At 37.3% G+C, this 22,194-nt stretch overlaps 1 protein-coding gene across 1 annotated transcript in view; it reads right to left on the reverse strand.

The window, feature by feature from the left end:
• Positions 1-1,546: 1,546 nt before the first annotated feature.
• Positions 1,547-22,194, reverse strand: part of RGS22 (regulator of G protein signaling 22) — a 103,670-nt gene continuing 83,022 nt past the window's right edge. The window contains exons 19-22 of the mRNA XM_065902966.1: positions 11,220-11,318; positions 6,798-6,891; positions 6,611-6,691; positions 1,547-5,482 (exon numbers count right to left, since the gene is read on the reverse strand). Coding sequence (XP_065759038.1) covers positions 5,472-5,482; positions 6,611-6,691; positions 6,798-6,891; positions 11,220-11,318 — 285 coding nt within the window. The 3' untranslated portion in view covers positions 1,547-5,471. The remainder of the gene's footprint in view (positions 5,483-6,610; positions 6,692-6,797; positions 6,892-11,219; positions 11,319-22,194) is intronic.

A 22,194-nucleotide genomic window follows, 5' to 3' on the forward strand; every position in this document is an offset into this window, starting at 1 on the left:
GCACAGAAGAGTGAGTGATAACTCATGCAGCTGTTTAGAAATCTGCAGTGAGATAAGAATATCAAAGATAGCGTCCCAGAGGAACAAATGTCTGATCTGAATCACTGTTTACATCAGAAGACAGGAGGGCCTTATATGCATGTCATGCTAAAAAAACCTTCTATTTTAGAGATATTAATTAAAACTCATATCCAAGGTGGTAAGAATCTGAAATAAGGCAGTTATCCACTGGGGCATGAGAGAAGAAAACGCACCGAAGGCATGTTAAGAAATCAGTAGAACTAATGAGAAGATTCTTCCTGAGCACTAATATAAGGAAACTGACTCTAGTGGCAAAAGGTGAGACTGACTCATGCTGTGAGATGCTTTCATGGTAGGCCAAAAATAAACATGTAAATATTTATAATATAAACACTTCCATCTATATATATTATTTATTGTGTCATTAGTAATTAAATAGTAAATTAATTATTCTTAATTTTAAGACTATAACTGACTATAGAATACTCAAAAAATAGAGGTGTCAAGCTTCGGAGTTCCCATTCAACATGTAAAGAGCTCAGAAGTCATCACTACCATCCTCACAACAAGGAAAAAAGCTGAACAAACTGAAAATCAATAACTCTTCTTGTATTCTACCAAGAACTACAAGCAAACCACTGCTCTCAAAATTGGTGTGGCAGACAGGCAGAAACAGAGAATCACAGCTTCCCAGGAGCAGAAGTCAGCAGATAGATCTATATAATGTCAGTAGGAAAACTTTAAACTGTAACTGAATTGCTCAAGGCTCACTGCAGACTAGCTTTAGAGTTAAAAACTCCAAGGGAGGCCTTAGCCTCCACTCCCCACACCAACACCCACCGCCTCCACCATATTCTTGAATTTTACTGCGAGGAGCTCTACCAGGTTCTTACTATAAAGATCAGAGAAAACTCCCCTTTCCTGCTTCTGGTAGGGGGAAGGACAGAATAATAATTTTGGAATATATCCATTCTTCCTAACAATGCCTGCCCTCAACAGAAACTATTCTGCCACAGCCTAACAGACCGTGGTTTTTACCAAAGCCTAACTGACATGGGAGAGGGGAAATACCCAACTCAGGCTCACTAAAGGAAAGAGATCTAATCAAGGAACTATACAATACTTCTCCTCCTCCCACATTCTATCACCACATCAATAGCACTCCTGTATAATGTCAGGGATTACAGATAAAAGAACGTCAAGCCTCAGACCCTATTAAGGGATCTCTAAGGAAAGTTATGACCAACCTAAATAGCATATTAAAAAGCAGAGACATTACTTTGCCAACAAAGGTCCATCTGGTCAAGGCTATGGTTTTTCCAGTGGTCATGTGTGAATATGAGAGTTGGACTGTGAAGAAAGCTGAGCGCTGAAGAACTGATGCTTTTGAACTGTGGTGTTGGAGAAGACTCTTGAGAGTCCCTTGGACTGCAAGGAGATCCAACCAGTCCATCCTAAAGGAGATCAGTCCTGGGTGTTCATTGGAAGGACTGATGCTGAAGCTGAAATTCCATTACTTTGGCCACCTCATGCAAAGAGTCGACTCATTGGAAAAGACCCTGATGCTGGGAGGGATTGGGGGCAGGAGGAGAAGGGGATGACAGAGGATGAGATGGCTGGATGGCATCACCGACTCGATGGGCATGAATTTGAGTAAGCTCCAGGAGTTGGTGATGGACAGGGAGGCCTGATGTGCTGGGGTCACAAAGAGCCGGACACGACTGAGCGACTGAACTGAACTGAACTGAACTGAAGAAGACCCAAAAGCACAGAGAAGAAAATAACAAGAACATAGAGGAAATTTCAGTCACTAACACCACAGATACAGCAAACATTAAATACAGCCTAACTCCTAATCAGATAAATATAAAATCTCACACACTAAAGGTCCATATACCTCCGTTCCTTTTACCTGATGCCTCGTATCTTACTTTCAAAAAAAATTACAAAGCATGTTAAAAGGCATAAAAAAGCCATAAAAACATATCTGAAGAGACAAAAAGCAAGTATCAAATCATAATCAGATATGACAGAGACTTCATAATGATCAGACCAAAAATTTAAAATGATTATGATTCATATGTTAAAAGATTTAATAGAAAGAAGAGTGGAACTTGCAAGAACATCTGAGTAACATAAGAAGAGAGACAGAAATTCAAACAAAGAATCTAAAGAAAATGCTAGTAGCTGAAAGCACTGAAACAAAAATGAAGAATGTCCTGAATGAGTTTATCAATAGAATAAACACAGCTGAGGAAAGAATCAGTGAGCGTAAAGAGATGTCAACAGAAAATTCCAAAACTGAAATGCAAAGAGGAAAAAAACAATGAAAAGGAAAAGAATATCCAAGAACTATGGGACTATTACAAAAGGTGTGACATGTACATAATGAAGTAGCAGGGGGGAAAAGGAACAGAACACTTGAAGTAATAACGATGGAATTTTCAAAAATTAATGAAAGACACAAAACTACTGATCCAAAAAGCTCAGAGATCACAAGCAGGACATATATACAAAAATCTACACCTGTCATGTTTGAGTTGCAGAAAGTCAAAGATGAAGAGAAAATCTTGAAGGAATCTAAGAGTCAAGAAAAGAATTGCATTTGCCTTCTCTTCAGAAACCATGCAAAAAGAGAGTGAAGCATTTGAAAGGTTGAAAGAGAAAAAGAAATACTTAGAATTTTGTATCCAGTGAAATTAACCTTCAAAAGTAAAGGAGAAATAAAGATGTGTTAAGGCAAACAATAGACCTTCCTTAACAGAAATATTAAAAGAAGTTCTTCAGAGAGAAGGAAAACGGTATAGGTCAGAAACTCAGATCTACACAGAGAATGAAAGAGCATTAGGGAAGGAATAAATGAAGGTAAAGTAATACCTTTTATTTCCTTATTCTGAGTTGACTGAGGAGAAAACAGTTGCTAAAAATAATAACATCAACAATGCATTCAACAATTATAGCTTATGGATAAGTGAAATTAATTGACAACAATATGATAAGAGACAGGAGGGAGAAATTGGAAAATTCTGTTAAAAGGTATTATACTTCCAATACCCATGAAGCAGTCATGAAGCAACAGAGTATTATTTGAATGTGGACTTTTATTAGCTGTAAATGTATATTGCAAATTCTAGGGCAACTAACTAGACAACTTTAAAAAGTAGTATAATTGATACACTAGGAGAGAAAATGGAATCACATAAAATGCTTAGTTAAAATCAAAAGACAGAAAACGAATGGAATTTAAAAAAAGGCAATGAATGGAAAACATACAAACTTCTTGACTAATATAGGGTATAGGGGAGTGTGGGAACAGAGGAAACTACAGGGTTCTGATGCTTTTAAAAAAAAAAAAAAAAAGTGTCCAAACCTACAGCTTTAGAAAAAACATGGGATCTTTAAAGTCTTTCCCCTGATGCTCCCCTCCTATACAACGCTTAACTCTTTAAAGAATTAGGAATGGTAGTTTCTACTTTGAATATACTTTCTGGGATGGTAGTAAAGTGGAAGTCTAATGCTTCCAATCTGCTAACCCAGATCACAGTCCTCGGAGTTTCTGAGTCCCAAGGCAAACAGATGATGACGGTCCATCCTCCCAGGCAATTTCTTATAGATTCTCCTTTCCCTCTAGGAAAGAAGATATGTAGACGTATGTCTATGTTCTCTCTGCTACAAATGTGTGTGTTAGTCACTCAGTCGTGTCCGGCCAGTTGCAACCCCATGGTCTGTAGCCCACCAGGCTCCTCCGCCCATGGAATTCTCCAGGCAAGAACACTGAAGTGGGTTGCCATGCCCTTCTCCAGGGGATCTTCCCGACCCAAGGATTGAACCCAGGTCTCCTGCATTGCAGGCAGATTTGTTACTGTCTCTAGTTAATAAGGGGGTTTTTGCCTTTAAAACTCTTCTCTTGCTACCCTAACAGTTTATCACACAGACAACTAGGATGTCCATTAAAGAGAGGGATTCCTGGGTTCTGTCCAAGAACTACTGAATCAAACTCTCAGAGAGTGAGCCCAGGAATCTGCATTGCTAGCAAATGTTACAGTGAGTCTTATGCACACTGAAGTTTGAGAGCCACACAGATTTAATATACAGCTTCTTTAGAGTTGGGAATAGGGATAGGGACAAGATGAGGAAGGCTCTTCCCTCTATATTTTGGGTCAGTTTATGGCTAGGAATATCCCTAACCACTTGTTGAATGTATCTGCCAACCAAATACAGCTGACCCTTGAACAACACGGAGGTTAGGGGCACTGAACCCTCCCTCCATAAAGTTGAAATTCTCTGTATATCTTATAGCAGGTCCCTGTATCCGTGGTTCTTCCATATATGCAGTTCTGCATCTGTGGATTCAACCAGCCACAGATCCTGGAGTACTGTAATGTTTACTGTTGACAAATATCTGCATATAAGTGGAACTGTATAGTTCAAATCCATGTTGTACAAGGGTCAACTGTATACTGAATGCTCAAGGAACATTTTTGTTAAAAGACTATTTAAGGAGCAAAACATGGTTCCTTCAAGTCTGTGATAAAATATTTTGGTTCTTCTGAGATAGAATTTGTTTTATTCTAAATGAGTTAAAGGTGTTTTTTTTTTTTTAATAGTCTTATATGTTATGTGTAGATCATGGCATCTGGTCCCATCACTTCATGGGAAATAGATGGGGAAACAGTGGAAACAGTGTTAGATTTTATTTTGGGGGGCTCCAAAAGCACTGCAGATGGTGACTGCAGCCATGAAATTAAAAGATGCTTATTCCTTAAGGAAAGTTATGACCAACCTAGACAGCATATTAAAAAGCAGAGACATTACTCTGCCAACAAAGGTCCGTCTAGTCAAGGCTATGGTTTTTCCAATGGTCATGTATGGATGTGAGTTGGACTGTGAAGAAAGTCGAGTGCCGAAAAATTGATGCTTTTGAACTGTGGTGTTGGAGAAGACTCTTGAGAGTCCCTTGGACTGCAAGGAGATCCAACCAGTCCATCCTAAAGGAGATTAGTCCTGGGTGTTCACTGGAAGGACTGATGCTGAAGCTGAAACTCCAATACTTTGGCCACCTCACCTCATGCGAAGAGTCTTTCATTGGAAAAGACCCTGATGCTGGGAGGGATTGGGGGCAGGAGGAGAAGGGGATGACAGAGGATGAGATGGTTGGATGGCATCACCGACTCGATGGACATGAGTTTGAGTAAACTCCGGGAGTTGGTGATGGACAGGGAGGCCTGGTGTGCTGTGATTCATGGGGTCGCAAAGAGTCAGACACGACTGAGCAACTGAACTGAACTGAACTGATGTTATGTGTACAGAAGAGCTGTAATTTTTAAACTATGGAAGTAAAGCCAAACTTTATTTAGATGACAGGCTTGCTCTAAAGCAGACTATCAAAAAATCCTCTAAAGCAGACTATCAAAAAGTCACTTGTCCTTCCATGTTAGTTAAAACTTGGTTTAAAGAGTTCCTGCAAAGAAAAAAGAAGAAATGACTGAAACATAATCAGTGAGAGAAAATTTAAATTCAAGACAACAACAAAAACTTAAAGTTGTAAGTAGGATCAAAAAAGTTAACAAATGAGTCAGCACATCCTAATGTTGGAGGCAGTGCGATGTTGATCTAAGGGGTGAGGGAACTGACAAGAGCACAGTGGTTAAGGATAAATCTGAAAAGAAAAGAGATGAGCAGGCTAAGAGCATAAAGGCCTGATCATCATACCCTTCCAAGAACCAGAAAACTAAGGATTTTGAGAAACAAAAATCTAAGCTACAAAATAGAAGAGAAATGGAACTTTTACTGGGTCCTTTGAGTATCAGCTCAATGGGCTGCACATATATTACATTACACTAGTAATACTACTTTCTCAGGGCATTGTTAAAAACTCAAACATTAGTATCTGATCAAAACTGTATAATCACATCAGTATCTGTATGAGAAAAGGACCCCAGCTTGCTTTTCAGTTATTAATTATCAGTTTCTTCTTGTATTCCCATCTTGGGAAAATGGAACTTAGAAAAACTCAGCTTGCAAAACCTTGGAAAACTGAGCCCACTCTTCTATAAATGTTCTTTGTGGAAAAGAAAACTAGATAAGCAGTAGATAGAAGTAATAAATGATCATTCCCCAGGGGCCTTCCTATGCAGGAGACTGTGCCATTCAAAGGGGGGCAAGTTACTCCTGCCTATTAATTTGTTAGTGGAGAGTGTAAGCAGGGGTGTGTGTGTGTGTGTACTCATTGTGCAGATGTCCATGTGCATTACTCGTGAGTCAGAGGGACATGGATGGGACTGATTAATTCAGTCTCTGAACTTCTGTTGTACCTAGCAGCAGGGTATACACTCCCATGAGTACTGTCAGTCTGGAAATGATATGCAGTGTTGGGTATATGTCATAGTCTTTCCTCCTCAGCAAAGGAGAAGAAAACAGAGACAAAGAAATGGGACACCTACACTCTGAAATTCCTAACTTGGGGGTCAGAGCAGTTGGGAGGAGTCAGTCCTCATCCCTTTCTGCCCTCTCCAGATGGCCAGGTGGAGATAGAGTTCTAACAACAAGGAAGAAAGAACTGAAATCGGACGGTCAACTTGACACTCACTCTGGATGTTGTGGGAAGATACAGTCTTTTTCACAGACAGAGTGGAAGCAGTAGACTTGAAATTTGTAAAAGATGGAGTGGCTGCACGGAAATAAGAGAAACGGTGAGGTAGCATTAGCAAAGCCCTCTGAAATTAATCTGTGACAGAAGATAACAGAGCACCCTGGAAGCAAAGAACAAAACTTACCTGCAAACAACTTTCTTTCTAGTTCCTCTTGAATTTTGAGAAGAATCCTTTCCTGTTCTAGGGCTTCTATGTACTTTGAGTAGCACCAGGTTGGCTACAAAAACAATTTGCAAAATTAATTTTAGAGATATTTGCCCCAGGAAAAAAACTGAAGGTAAGACAGCTTATATCAGCCCCTTCACTTAAAGGCCTTAATGTCAAAGAACAGAATATAGAAAACATGCACATTTCATACATTTATAATTAGATGAATTTTCACAGAGCTTACTGATTTAACCTGGGTATGACTAACTGTCATTGATCTACATTTATATAGATATATTTATGATGAAGTAAAGGTATTTCTCTTTAGCCTTGATCTAAATTTTAATAATTTCATTTTTCTTCTAGTTTTGTTAAGATATAATCAACATATAGCACTGTTTAAGCTAAAGGTATATAATAATAATGATTTTACATACACATCATGAAAGGATCACAAGAGGTTTAAAAAACACCTTTCATTACATATAGATGGAACATTAAAGAAACAGAAAAAAATTATTCCTTATGATGAGAAGTCTTAGACTTACTCTCTTAACAGTTTTCAGTTGTAACATACTATTTATATATATATATATAAAATATACATTAAAAATTAACAAAATAAATGAAATATAAAGATATTTTAATATATTTAAAATATACATTTATCTGTCCCTTCTCCCCAACCTTCCCCCCAGCCACCATTAGCTCATTCTTGAAGTCTGTAAGCCTGTTTCTGTCTTGCACATAAGTTCATCCATATCATATCTTTTTAGATTCCACAAGTAAGGGGTGTCATAGGATATTTTCACCTTCTCTGTCTGACTTCACTCAGTATGACACTCTCCAGTCCATCCATGTTGCTGCAAATGGCATTATTTCAATCTTTTTAACAGCTGAGTAATACTCCATTATAAATATATACCACATCTTCTTTATCCATTCCTCTGCTGGTGGACATTTAGACTGCTTCCATGTCTTAGTTACTGTAAACAGTGCTGCAATGCACATTCAGATGCATGGATCATTTCGGACCATGTTTTTCTCCAGATATATGCCCAGCAGTGGGATTGTAGGACCATACGGTAGCTCTATTTTTAATTTTTTAAGGAACCTTCATACTTTTCTCCACAGTGGCTGTATCAATTTACATTCCCACTAACAGTGCAGGAAGGTTTGCTTCTCTCCACACCCTCTCCAGCATTTATTGTTTGTGGACTTTTTGATAATAGCTACTCTGGCAGGTATGAGGTGATATCGTATTGTACTTTTGATTTGCATTTCATTATAATTAGCAATGTTGAACATCTTTTCATGTGCTTAATGGCCATCTGTATATCTCTGGGGAAATGTCTACTAAGTTCTTCTGCCCATTTTTTTTGAGTGGGCTGTTTGTTTTGATGCTGTTGAGCATCATGTGTTGTTGTTCAGTCACCAAGTCATGTCTGACTCCTTCAACCCCATGAACTGCAGCATGCCAGGCTTCCCTGTCCTTCACTATCTCCTGGAGTTTGCTCAAACTTATGTCCATTGAGCCAGTGTTGCCATCCAACCATCTCATCCTCCACTGCCTCCTTCTCCTCTCACCCTCAATCTTGCCCAGCATCAGGGTCTTTTCCATGAGTCAGCTCTTCACATCAGGAAGCCAGAATACTGGAGCTTCAGCTTCAGCATCAGTCCTTCCAATGAACATTCAGGGTTAATTTCCTTTAGGATTGACTGGTTTGATCTCCTTGCAGTCCAAAGGACTCTCAAAAGTCTTCTCTAGCACCACAATTCAAAAGCATCAGTTCTTTATCACTCTGCCTTTTTTTTTTCACTCAGCCTTTTTTGTATAGTTCTTCTGTGTATTCTTGCCACCTCTTCTTAATCGCTTGTGCTTCTGTTTGGTTCTTGCCGTTGCTGTCCTTTATCATGCCTATCCTCACATGAAATGTCCCCTTGATATCTCCAACTTTCTTGAAGAGATATCTAGTCTTTTCCATTTTATTATTTTTCCTCTATTTCTTGCACTGTTCACTTAAGAAAGTTTTCTTATCTCTCCTTGCTATTCTCTGGAATTCTGCATTCAGTTGGATATATCTTTCCCTTTCTCCTTTGCCTTTTGCCTCTCTTCTTTTCTCAGTTATTTGTAAGGTCTCCTCAGACAACCCTTTGCCTTCTTGCATTTCTTTTCTTGGGGATGGTTTTGGTCACCACCTCCTGTACAACATTACAAACTTCTGTCCATAATTCTTCAGGCATTCGTTCTACCAGATCTAATCTCCTGAATCTATTTGTCACCTCCACTGTATAATCATAAGGGATTTGATATAGGTCACACCTGAATGGTCTAGTGGTTTTCCTACTTTCTTCAACTTAAGCTGGAATTTGGCAATAAGAAGCTCATGATCTAAGCCATAGTCAGCTCCAGATCTTGTTTTTGCTAACTGTATAGAGCTTCTCCATCTTTGTCTGCAAAGAATATAATTAATCTGATTTCTGTGTTGACCATCTGGTGATGTCCATGTGTAGAGTCTTCTCTTATGTTGTTGAAAAAGGGTGTTTGCTATGACCAATGCATTCTCTTGGCAAAACTCTGTTAACCTTTCCCCTGCTTCATCTTGTACTCCAAGGCCAAACTTACCTGTTACTTCAGGTACCTCTTGACTTCCTATTTTTGCATTCCAATTCCCTATGATGAAAAGGACATCTTTGGTGTGAGTTCTAGAAGGTTTGTAGGTCTTCCTAGAACCGTTCAACTTCAGCTTCTTTGGCATTTAGTGGTTGGGGCATAGACTTGGATTACCATGATACTGAGCAGTTTACCAGCTGTTTGTCACATCATTTGTGCATATTTTCTCCCAATCTGTGGATTGTCTTTTCATTTTGTTTATTGTTCCCTTTACTCTGCAAAAGCTTTGGAGTTTAAGTAGGTCCCATTTGTTTATTTTTGTTTTTATTTCCCTTATTCTGGGAGATAGACAAAAAAAGATATTGCTATGATTTATGTCAGAGTTTTCTGCTTATGTTTTCCTCTAGGAATCCTATACTGTCTGGTCTCACATTTAGGTCTTTAATCCATTTTGAGCTTATTTTTTTGTGTGGAGTTAAAGAATGATCTAATTGCTTTTTTTTTTCTTTTTCGCATGTAGCTACCCAGTTTGCCTAGCAACATTTGTGGAAGAGACTTCTTCTCCCCTTATTTTTACACTGTGTTTCTGAAACTTAATGCTAATCATTTGCTAATAAATGTTCTTCTAAATGGCATTAGGTATCACACACTTTTAAATATGTATTTTTCAATATATGGCTTCACAAAATTGGACATTTATCTCAATAATAGCTTCATAATCTATCAGTTATTTTAGCTGGGAGGCTGAACATATTTGACATTTCAAGTACCAGAAGGATTGTTTCTTAAGCTAGTATGAGCCTATGATACAAACACTTTTTGTATCAATCTTTAAAAATGTACATAAGTTAAACTTACAAAATTTCTGGGACATTATATTAATGTATGTTATAAGTATAAACATAAAAATTGTATATATATTAGTTACTGATCATGTATTATCAAAAAGATATATTAGCTATTGATCATATATGTACATATATTATTTATTGATCAATTTTATGACCACTTAAAATAATTTAAAAAATTGATACTAGCATTTGACATTCTTCTTTCTTCTCTTGACCTAAGAATATATCAACTTACATATATTCTTATATATACAATTATCTCTTTTCCAATAAGATATTTATCTCAACTTCTGCCACTAAAATCTTCTTCATATGTATCCAGAAATTATTTTCTCTGATTATGTTGTTCAGGATCAGCTGAAATTGTAATGTTCTCTGAAGACTCATCTCTCCTCATGGAATTTTAGCCTCATTTTCAAACAAACATATATCTATTACTTTTAAAATGTACTGTAAAGAAAGCTGAGCACTGAAGAATTGATGCTTTTGAGCTGTGGTGTTGGAGAAGACTCTTGAGAGTCCCTTGGACTGCAAGGAGATCCAACCAGTCCATCCTAAAGGAGATCAGTCCTGGGTGTTCATTGGAAGGACTGATGCTGAAGCTGAAACTCCAATACTTTGGCCACCTCATGCGAAGAGTTGACTCATTGGAAAAGATCCTAATGCTGGGAGGGATTGGGGGCAGGTGGAGAAGGGGACGACAGAGGATGAGATTGTTGGATGGCATCACCGACTTGATGGACGTGAGTTTGAGTAAACTCCAGGAGTTGGTGATGGACAGGGAGGCCTGGCGTGCTGCGATTCATGGGGTCACAAGGAGTCGGACACGAATGAGCGACTGAACTGAACTGTCTGAAAAATGACTCAGCTATTGCATTACGCTATCCAATGCTCTAGAGAAGAAGTGATATCTTTGATATCTTTCCTGCTTACCTGTCGGCCGTATGCTTGCATGCCTAAGCCTGGGTCACTAGTTAAAGTAGCTGTTTTGATAGGAGATCCTGAAGTACTTGAATATTGTTTGATTCCATCCTGTAATTAAATTAAATTATTCTAAAAAGGGGGTTATTAAGGCCACTTACTACTACAATAAAATAATAATACCCTTATGCCACGTAGTATGCTTCACATACTATATTTAATTCTACTCTGTTATATAAGTTCTCTTACTATTTCATCTCATAGGAAAAAAAGAGGTTTTGGGAAGTGAAGTGGTTTCCCTGAGGTATTAGGGCTGATCAATGGTAAGGCCAGGATTCAAAACTAGGTAGGCTCACTCCTATTTACTATAATATACTGTCTTGGATCAATAATACCTTACAATTGTATAGCTGAATACCCTACAAGTTCTTTTATTCATATAATTTCAATTAATCCATCTCATATCAGATGAGATTAATATTATCACTATCAGTTGAAAGACAAAATTGAGGTTAAGAGGGTTGAGTCATGCCTATGGTTACCTAGGTAAACCCAGTGCTTTTCATAGTAAATGATTTTTTTCAAAAGATATATTTTCATGTTACAAAAAAATCATGAGTTTCCCATATTCACTTTTTCCAATATTTTCTCATATGTCTTCATTGACAATAGCATCTTGGAACAAACTTATACTCTATTGGTCTTCTTTACGTTATACTTTCTGTGTTAAAATAAATGCATGTGAGAAATCTGTTGTTACTAGTAAGTGATGGGAATACATTTACTGTATATAGTATGAATATTTAAATTAAAATTCCTATGTTTTCTTTAGGATTATTCATCCTACAAAATGATTGTCAATATTTGTACCTAACCATGTTAGCATTTACTAGTTGACAGATATAGACAGATCAGAATATCACTTATAGACACTTGCATTTCCATAACTGAAATGTAATATGGATGATACAAACATACATTCTGGATTTTCTGGAGAGATAGTAATTTAAGATTTTCTCTACTCTCATTCACACTATATGTTCCAACTTTTGTTTCAGACAATATATTTACCAAAGCAAATTTTGGTAAAGAAAATACTTGGGATGACACTTAGAGAGCTGTGAAGTTCTTCCTAAGAATTTGAGATACAGTAAGAGATCTTCTTTATATCCTCCTTACTTCTATAACCTTTATCCAATAAGTGTACATTGAGAGAACTCCCCAAGTAGTATGGTGGTAAAGAATCTGCCTGCCAGCCAATGCAGGAGACACAGGAGATGTGGGTTCAATCCCTGGTTGGGGAAGATTCCCTGAAGGAGGAAATGGCAACCCACTCCAGAATTCTTGCCTGGAAAATTCCATGGACAGAGGAGTCTAGTGGGCTACAGTCCTTAGGGTCACAACAAGTCAGACATGACTGAGGCACACATGCATACATTTAGAACTATTTGTTAAATTGTTGGTAAAGAATCTGCCTGTAATGCAGGAGACCCTGGTTCGATTCCTGGGTTGGGAAGATCTGCTGGAGAAGGGATAGGCTACCCACTTTAGTATTCTTGGGCTTCCCTTGTGGCTCAGCTGGTAAAGAATCTGCCTGCAATGCGCAAGACGTAAATAGAGCTTACTATTTAAGACTAACTCAAATTAACCTTTTCTTTGAAATCCTTTACTTTCCCCCCACAAATAATTAATTACTAAATTTCTGGGATTTCACTTTTTGTTTATATTCTTTTCAGTTAAGTATATGTGTGTGTCTTTCTATCCTTACACTATATGTAAATTTTATATTCATATCCCTAGCATATATAAAAGGGATAAATAGATCATCAATAAAATTCTATGAAGTAGATGATCAATAAAAGTCTGATGAAAGAAGGAAGAAAAGGATTAGGATAGGGAGCTCTTTTTGAGAGACTATTTAGGCCACATTAGTAAAAAATGCAGCAGGCTCTCATAAGACTTATCTGATTGGTGAAGTTATTCATATGCCACAGACATAATCAGAAAAAAACTCCAAACATACTTAAGTTAGACAACATTCTATTTTTTCCTCCCTAAATGAACCCTTGAAATATATTTTCTTCCTGAGCCTACCAAATTAGTATCACATTCATGTGGCTCAGTCAGACACGTACTTGCCTCAAGGGTCCGAAGAAGGTAAATATGAGGATTTTTATTTAGTGAACTCTGTTTCTTGTCAGATTATATAGATTGGGCCAGATGCATAGTTGGTTTGAGGGAGAAATCAGCTTTTGTATTATATGATCTATCACTTATTACCCAAACCACTGGAAGGGAAATAACTGCAGAAATTTTTAAAATAAATAATCTAAAACTAATTATATTTAAGTGTAATAACATTTCATTTCTATACATGAGCTGTGTGCTCAGTCATTCAGTTGTGTCTGACTCTTTGTGACCCCATGGACTGTAGCCCACCAGGCTCCTCTGTCCATGGAATTTTCCAGGCAAGAATACTGGAGTGGGTTGACATTTCCTCTTCTAGGAGATCTTCCCAACACAGGGATCAAACCCATGTCTCTTGAGTCTCCTGCATCGGCAGGTGGATTCTTTACCACCAGCGCCACCTGGGAAGATACAAGTTGCTCATAAGCTGTATATGAGTAAATATTTGCCCTGTGATTAAGGAACTTTTAATACATCAGCAAAAATATATGAAGTCATAGTGTGAATAGCTGATTCAGTGGAAGCAAGATTTTACAGACACCTCTTTCTATTTTCTTGCTCTTAGGCCTTCCCTGATTCCCACTCTATACTGGAAATACCCTCAACCTCCAGAAGATAGAAAACACCAACTAAAGAGAAGCTTTTGAAAATCTGGTAATTTTTTGCAGCATCATTCATATAAAAATGTTATTATATATTACATACTTATTAAAATATTTCTAACAATAAGATATGAATAATAACAATACCACCAAAGATTAAGAGATGCAGTGTTACCAGTACCTCTGCTCCCTTTTGTGTCATCTTCCCAATTATATCATCTATCTCCACCCATCCTACAAAGGTAATCACTGTACTGAGTTTTGTGTTTATCGTTCCTTTTTTTAAATATTTTACCACATTTGTATTGATTCTTTTTATATGAATTTTAACTTTATATAAGCATAGTTGACTGGTTATATTTTTGGAACTTTTTCAGTCAACAGTATATTCCTGATACATTGTCTATGTTTATTATTGTAGTATAGTTTGTTTGTTTTCCATCACAGCACAGTGTTCTACTACTTGAATTTATTTTTACCAATCTCCTGTTAACAGATATTTGGATAGCTTCTTATTTTTTGCTTTTGAAAATATGGGTGCTATAAACCATGTGCATGTCATCTGATATTTGTGTCCATGTCACCTGATATTTGTGTCCATGAATTACTCTAGGATATATGTATTTACAAGTAGATTTGATAAATTGAAGGCTAAGTGCATCTTTTAACTTACCAGATAAAGTAAAATTGTTTTCTAAAGTTCAATCTACACTCCCATCCATAGTGTATTAGAACTCTGACTACTCCCTATTATTGGTGGTTGAGAAAAATATAAGACATTTAAAATGAGCAGAAAATAACAGGTTATATCCCATAAAACCACTGCAAGAATAAAACAAAATGAGAAGTCCAATATTTTAGTTGATAACAGTACTCTCCAAGAAATCCAATCATGAATCATAAAACTCTAACATAGAAGCCCAAATGGATAAAATATTCCTATACAAAATTTGCATATATGACATAAAACTCCAAATCATAAATGAAGAAACTCAGAAACAAATCAAAACATTTTAAAAGGAAAATGTAAAATGACTGTTTACTGAACTTAAAAAAGGATTGAAAAAAACCAAAAATCTCTCAGAAATGAAGTACCCAAGGTATCATGAATATAGATCATAAAGAAAGTGTATATATACATATATATACACAAATATATGTAACATTAATATAAATCCCCCTCTTCCAAACTTGGCAAAATATATAAATATACAGACTCAAGAACTTGAGCAATCCTCAAACAGAAACAACCCAAAGAAATCTGCATAAGATATATCATATTAAAAATTCTGAAAACTAAACACAAAGAAAAGAATCTTGAAAGCAGTGAGAAACAATAAAGGAAAAAGAAAGAACAAAATAAATCTTGGAACATCAAAAAAGAAGAAAAACAGAGCAAAAGTAGGGGTAAATACAACAGACTTTTCCCTTTGAGTTTCCGGATTTATGTTCAACAGTTGAAGCAAAAATTATAAAATTGTCTGATGGGATTCTCAATATATGTTGAGAAGTATTTAAGATAATTGTAAACAGGTGAGGGGAAAGAGACTTAAAGGGAGGTAGTTTTGAGACCCAAACTGGTAAAATGTCAGCACCAATAAATTGAGAAGTAATGCTTGTATAAGGTGATATCTAAAGCAACTGCTGAAACATCTAAACAGAGATACACCAAAATAAAATTCTAAGAGATGTTCAAGCAATACAGAGGAATATAAGACAAGGAAATAGAAAAAAGAAGATAGGGAATAAGCAAAACAGAAAGTACAATGACAGATTTAAAAACATATCAATAATTACATTAAAGATGCATAGACTAAATATACCAATTAAAAGAAAGAGATTGGTGGACTAGATTAAAAACAAAAACCAAACACTACCATGACCCAACTATATATATGCTGTCTACAGGAAACTTAATTCAAATATAATGATATAGGTAGTAATGTAAACAGATGGAAAAAGATACCATGTGAAAATCAAGATACCAAGATGATACTATAGCTTTGGAGAAGTTTGGCAGTTCCTCAAAAGCAGCCAATAATTCAACTTCTAGGTCCCAAGAAAAATTAAAACATGTCTATATATATAAGGTTGTATAAGAATGTTCACAGCAGTATTATTAATAAAAGCCAAAAAGTGGAAACAAACCAATATATCAACTGATGAATGGATAAGCAAAATGCATTACAACCATACAGTGTAATATCAGTTAGCCATAAGAAGAATAAGTACTGACACATGCTACAAAATAGATGAACCTTGAGAATACCATGTTAAGTGAAAGGAGCCAGTCATAAGAACCACATACCGTATTATTTCATTTATATGAACTGTCCAGATACAGAAACTAGATTAGTGGTTTCCAGGGGCTAGGGAGGAAGAAGGAAAGGGGGGTGACTGCTAATAGGTATATAGTTTCTTTTTGGGATGATGAAAATGTTCTACAGTTAAGTAGTAGTGATAGTCACACAGCTCTGCAAATATACTAAAACCATGAAATTGTGCACTTTAACAGTATAAATTTTATGGTGTGAGAATTAAATTTCAATAAAGCTGTTATAAAATAAAAGCATTCAAATAAAAGAATAAGAAAGAGGAGGAGGAGACAGCAGTGGGAGTGGCTACATAATATTTTATTGTAATAGCCCAAAACAGGAACTAACTCAAATGTCCTTTAATGAGTGAATGGCTAAAGTGTGGTACAATGCACTACAGAACACAACTCCACAATAAAGAGGATGAGCTACAGATACACATGAAAACGTGGATTGGTCTTCAGGGTATTTATGTTGAGTGAAAAATGCCAATCTCAGAAAGTCACATATTGTATGATTCCATTTATAAAACATTCTCAAAAATGACAAAATTATATACATGGGAAAAAGATTCATGGCTAACAGATATTAGGATAATTGGTTGGAGATGACTTACAGTCATCTGGGGTGCATCTTGAATAGAGTGTTGGTTACTTGAATCTACCCACGTGACAAAACAACACAGAACAATACACACACCTTATATCAATATCAATTTCCTGATTTTACTACTGTAATAGCCAAGTGTAGCCACTGGGGGCAACTGGGTGAAAGGTACATGAGACTTCTCTACTATTTTTGCTATATCCTATGAATGTTAATTATCTCAAAATAAAAATTTTTTCTAAAAAAATTAGAATTTGAAATTTTAAAAAATAGCAATAACATTATCTTGAATATAAAATACTTTGGAATAAATTTCACAAAATATACTCAAGATGTCATAGAAAATGCAAAATCATTGATGACAGAAATTAAAGAACTAAACAGAAATAAACTGTGTTCATGGATTAGGAAACAAAATGTTGTTATGACATAAATTCTCAAATTGACCTATAGGCTTACTATAATTCTGATACAATATCTCAATAGTTAGTTAACATGTGAAAAATTGTTCCATCTTATTAATAATTGCATGCATGCTCAGCTGCTCAGTCATGTCCAACTCTTTATGACCCCATGGACTGTAGCCCACCAGGCTCCTCTGTCCATGGGATTATCCCAGCAAGAATACTGGAGTGGGTTGCCATTTTTTCCTTCAGGGGATCTTCCTGACCCAGGGATCCAACCCAAGTCTCCTGTGGCTCCTGTACTGGCAGGCAGATTCTTTACCACTGAGCCACCTGGGAAGCCCTTACTAATAATTAGGTGGATAGAAATAAATGAATTAGTATGATGACACACCATTTGTCATCAACAGATGGACAAAAATTTGGAAGTCTGAACATACCAAATGAGGAGAAATAGGAACATAGACTGACACACATTCATACTCTATTACTTAATCATTCCAAAAACATTTTAATCACATGAATATGGAAGTATTTACAGGAATGTTGCTTGCAGTGCTATCTGTAAAGGTATAAATTGAAAAAATACAATAAAGAAATAGTTAAATAAAATAGTATATTTATGCATATGATGGGAATGCAGCAATAAGCTGAATAAATGAGATCTATCTAAGTAGAGCAGTGTGGGTAGAATTAAAAACAATACTAAATTTAAAATGCAACATGTAGAAAGAACAATATGTGCTATGGAATGAACTATGTCTCTCCCAAATTCATATGTTGATGTCCTAACTTTCACTGTTACTGTATCATGAGATAGGGTCTTTAAGAGGTTGTTGTTGTTGTTCATTTCCTAAATCAGGTCTGACTCTTTGTGACCCCATGGACTGCAGCATCTCAGGCTCCTCTGTCCTCCACTATCTCCTGGAGTTCATTCAAATTCATGTCTATTGAATCAGTAATGTTATCTAACCATCTTGTCCCTGCAGCCCCCCTTTCCTGTCGCCTTCTAACTTTCCTAGCATCAGCAGGGTCTTTTCCATTGAATCAGCTCTTTGCATCAGGTAGCCAAAGTACTGGAGCTTCAGCCTCAGTATCAATCCTTTCAATAAATATTCAGGGTTGATTTACTTTAGGATAAACTGGTTTGATCTTCTTGCAGTCGAAGGGACTCTAAAGAGTCTTCTCCAGCATCATAATTTGAAAGTATCAATTCTTTGGCGCTCAGCCTTCTTTATGGACCAACTCTCACATATGTACATGACTACTGTAAAAACCATAGTTTTGGCTATATGGACATTTGTTGGCCAGTAATATGTCTGCTTTTTAATATGTTGTTTAGGTTTGTTGTAGCTTGTCTTCCAAGGAGCAAACATCTTTTAATTTCATGACTGCAGTCACTGTCCTTAGTTACTTTGGAGCCCAAGAAAATAAAATCTGTCACTGCTTCTACTTTTCCCCTTCTATTTGCCATGAAGTGGTGGGACCAGATGCCATGATCTTAGTTTTTTGAATGTTGAGTTTCAAGCCAGTTTTTTCACTCTCCTCTTTCACTCTCATCAAGAGGCTTTTTAGTTCCTCTTCACTTTCTGCCATTACAGTGGTATCATTTGGGTATCTGAGGCTGTTGATATTTTTCCTGGCAATCTTGATTCCAGCTTGTGATCTACCCAGCCTGGCATTTTGCAGGATGTATTCTGCATATTTGGAGAAGGAAATGGCAACTCACTCCAGTATTCTTGCCTGGAAAATCCTGTGGGTGGAGGAGCCTGGCAGGCAACAGTCCATAGGGTAGTAGAGTCGGACACAACTGAGCAACCATACATATAAATTAGATAAACAGGGTGACAATATACAGCCTTGTCATACTCCTTTCCCAATTTGGAACCAGTCTGTTGTTCCATGTCTGGTTTTAACTGTTGCTGAATACAGGTTTCTCAGGAGACAGGTAATGTAGTCTGCTATTCCCATCTCTAAGAATTTTCCACAGCTTGTTGTGGTCCACATAGGCTTCCTCATAGTCAATGAGGCAAGGTAGATATTTTTCTGGAATTCCCTTGCTTCTGTATGATTCACTGGATGTTGGCAATTTGACCTCTGGTTCCCCTGCCTTTTTTAACCTCTGGAAGTTCTAGGTTCAAATATTGTTGAAGCATACCTTGAAGGATTTTGAGCATAACCTTACTAGCATGCGAAATAAGTGTAAATGTATGGTAGTTTGAACATTCTTTGGCATTGCCTTTCTTTGGGATTGGAATGAAAATTGACCTTTTCCAATCACCTTTTCCTGTGGCTACTGCTGAGTTTTCCAAATTTGCTGATGTATTGAGTGCAGCACTTTAACAGCATAATCTTTTAGGATTTTAAATAGCTCAGCTGGAATCCCATCACTTCTACTAGCTTTGTTCATAGTAATGCTTCCTAAGGTCCACTTGACTTCACACTCTAGGACATCTGACTCTAGGTGAGTGATCACACCATTGTGGTTATCTGGGTCATTAAGACCTTTTTTATATAGTTCTGTGTACTCTTGCCACCTCTTCTTAATCTCTTTTGCTCTCTTAGGTCCTCATCATTGTTGTCCTGTATTGTGCCCATATTTGCCTGAAATATTCCTTTGATATATCCAATTTTCTTGAAGAGATCTCTAGTCTTGCCCATTCTATTGTTTTCTCTATTTCTCTGCATTGGTCATTTAAGAAGGCTTGCTTGTCTCTCCTTGCTATTCTCTGGAACTCTGCATTCAATTGGGTATATTTTTCCCTTTCTCCCTTGCCTTTCGCTTCTCTTCTTTCCTCAGCTATTTGTAAAGCCTCCTCAGATAACCACTTTATCTTCTTGCATTTCTTCTTCTTTGGGATGGTTTTGGTCACTGCCTCCTGTACAGTGTTACAAACTCTGTTCATAGTTCTTCAGGCACTCTATATACCAGATCTAATCTCTTGAATCTATTTGTCACCTCCACTGTGTAATCATAAGGGATTTTATTTAGGTCATACCTGAATGGCCTACTTGGGCTTCCCTGGTGGCTCAGATGCAGGAGATCTGGGTTCAATTCCTGTGTTGGGAAGAACCCCAGGTTTAATCCCTAGGCTGGGAAGATCACCTGGAGAAGAGAATAGTTACCCATTCCAGTATTCTGCCTTGGAGAATTCCACGGACAGAGGAGCATGCCAGGTCTCAGTCCATGGGGTCACAAAGGGTCGGACATGACTGAGCAACTTTCACTTTCACTTTGAAAGGCCTGTTGGTTTTTCCCTACTTTCTTCAATTTAAGTCTGAAACTTGCAATAAATAAGGAGCTGATGATCTGAGTCACAGTCAGCTCCAGATCTTGTTTTTTTTCTGGCTGTACAGAGCTTCTCTATCTTTGGCTCCTTCTCCTCCCCCTTCATAGATCACAGCCTTGTCATGATGAAGGGGCTTGCATAACTCTGAAGCTATCAGCGAGGCCGTGCTGCATCACCCAAGACAGACCAGTCATAATGAAGAGTTCTGACAAAATGTGGTCTACTGGAGAAGGAAGCAGCAATACACTCCAGTATTCTTGCTGCGAGAACTTCATAAGCAGTTTGAAAAGGCAAAAAGATATGACACCAGAAGATAAGCATCCCCAAGGCCAGAAGGTGTCCAATACGCTACTCGTGAAGAGCAGAGGACAATTGCTAATAGCTCCAGAAAGAATGAAGAGAATGGGCCAAAGTGGAAAAGATGCTCAGTTGTGGATGTGTTTGGTGGTGAAAGTAAAGTCCAATGCTGTGAAGAACAATATTGCATATGAACCTGGAATGTTAGGTCCATAAATCAAGGCAAATTGGATGTGATCAAGCAGGAGATGCAAAACTGAACATTGATATCTTAGGAATCAGTGAACTAAAATGGATGATAATGGGAGACTTTAATTCAGAAGACCATTATACCTACTACTGTGGGCAAGAATCCTTTAGAAGAAATGGAGTAGCCCTCATAATCAACAAGACAGTCCGAAATACAGTACTTGGGTGCAACCTCAAAAAATGGAATGATCTTGGTTCATTTCCAAGGCAAACCATTCAAGATCACAGTAATCCAAGTCTGGTCCCCAACCATTGATGCTGAAGAAGCTGACATTGACCAGTTCTATAAAGATCTACAAAACCTTCTGGAGCTAACGCCAAATCAAGGTGTCCTTTATAAGAGGTATTTAGGGTTAAATGAGGTCATAAGGGTAGGGTCATAATCCAAAGGAATTGTGGCTTTTCAAGAAGAGAAAGGATGAGACCTCTCTTTCTCTCCCCAACTTGTGAGGACACAAGAAGGTGGCCTTGTACATGCCAGGAGAGGTCCCACCAAGAATCCTATTAGCTGACACCTTGAGCTGGGACTTCTAGTCTCTTGAACTATGAGAAAATTAATTTCTGTTTAAGCCATGTAGTCTGTAATATTTTGGTATGGTAGCCTGAGCAGACTAATAAAATATGGTACTATTTATGTAAGTTAAAGTACCTACAAAACAGTCCTCTGTATCATTTTTGAATCCATATACCCATATAAAACATTATGTTAAAAAGGAGTTGTTAAATAAAAATAAATAAATAAATTAATTTTTTAAAAAGGGAGTTGTGAGAACATATCCAAAACTTAATGGTTGCTCTTGGAAGTGGGGAAGGTAATAGAACTCAGGGTTGGGGCCTTTCCTGGTGGCTCAGTGATAAAGAATCCACCTGCCATGCAGGTGACATGGGTTTGATTCCTAATCCAGGAAGGTCTGACATACTGTGGAGCATCGGAGCCTGGGTGCCACAACTACTGAGCCTGTGCTCTAGAACCTGGGAGTCACAACAAGAGGAGCCACCGCACCATGGCTAGAGGGAAGGTCGTGCAGCAACAAAGA

Source organism: Muntiacus reevesi, chromosome 12, assembly GCF_963930625.1.
Source record: "Muntiacus reevesi chromosome 12, mMunRee1.1, whole genome shotgun sequence".
NCBI classification, from domain to species: domain Eukaryota; kingdom Metazoa; phylum Chordata; class Mammalia; order Artiodactyla; family Cervidae; genus Muntiacus; species Muntiacus reevesi.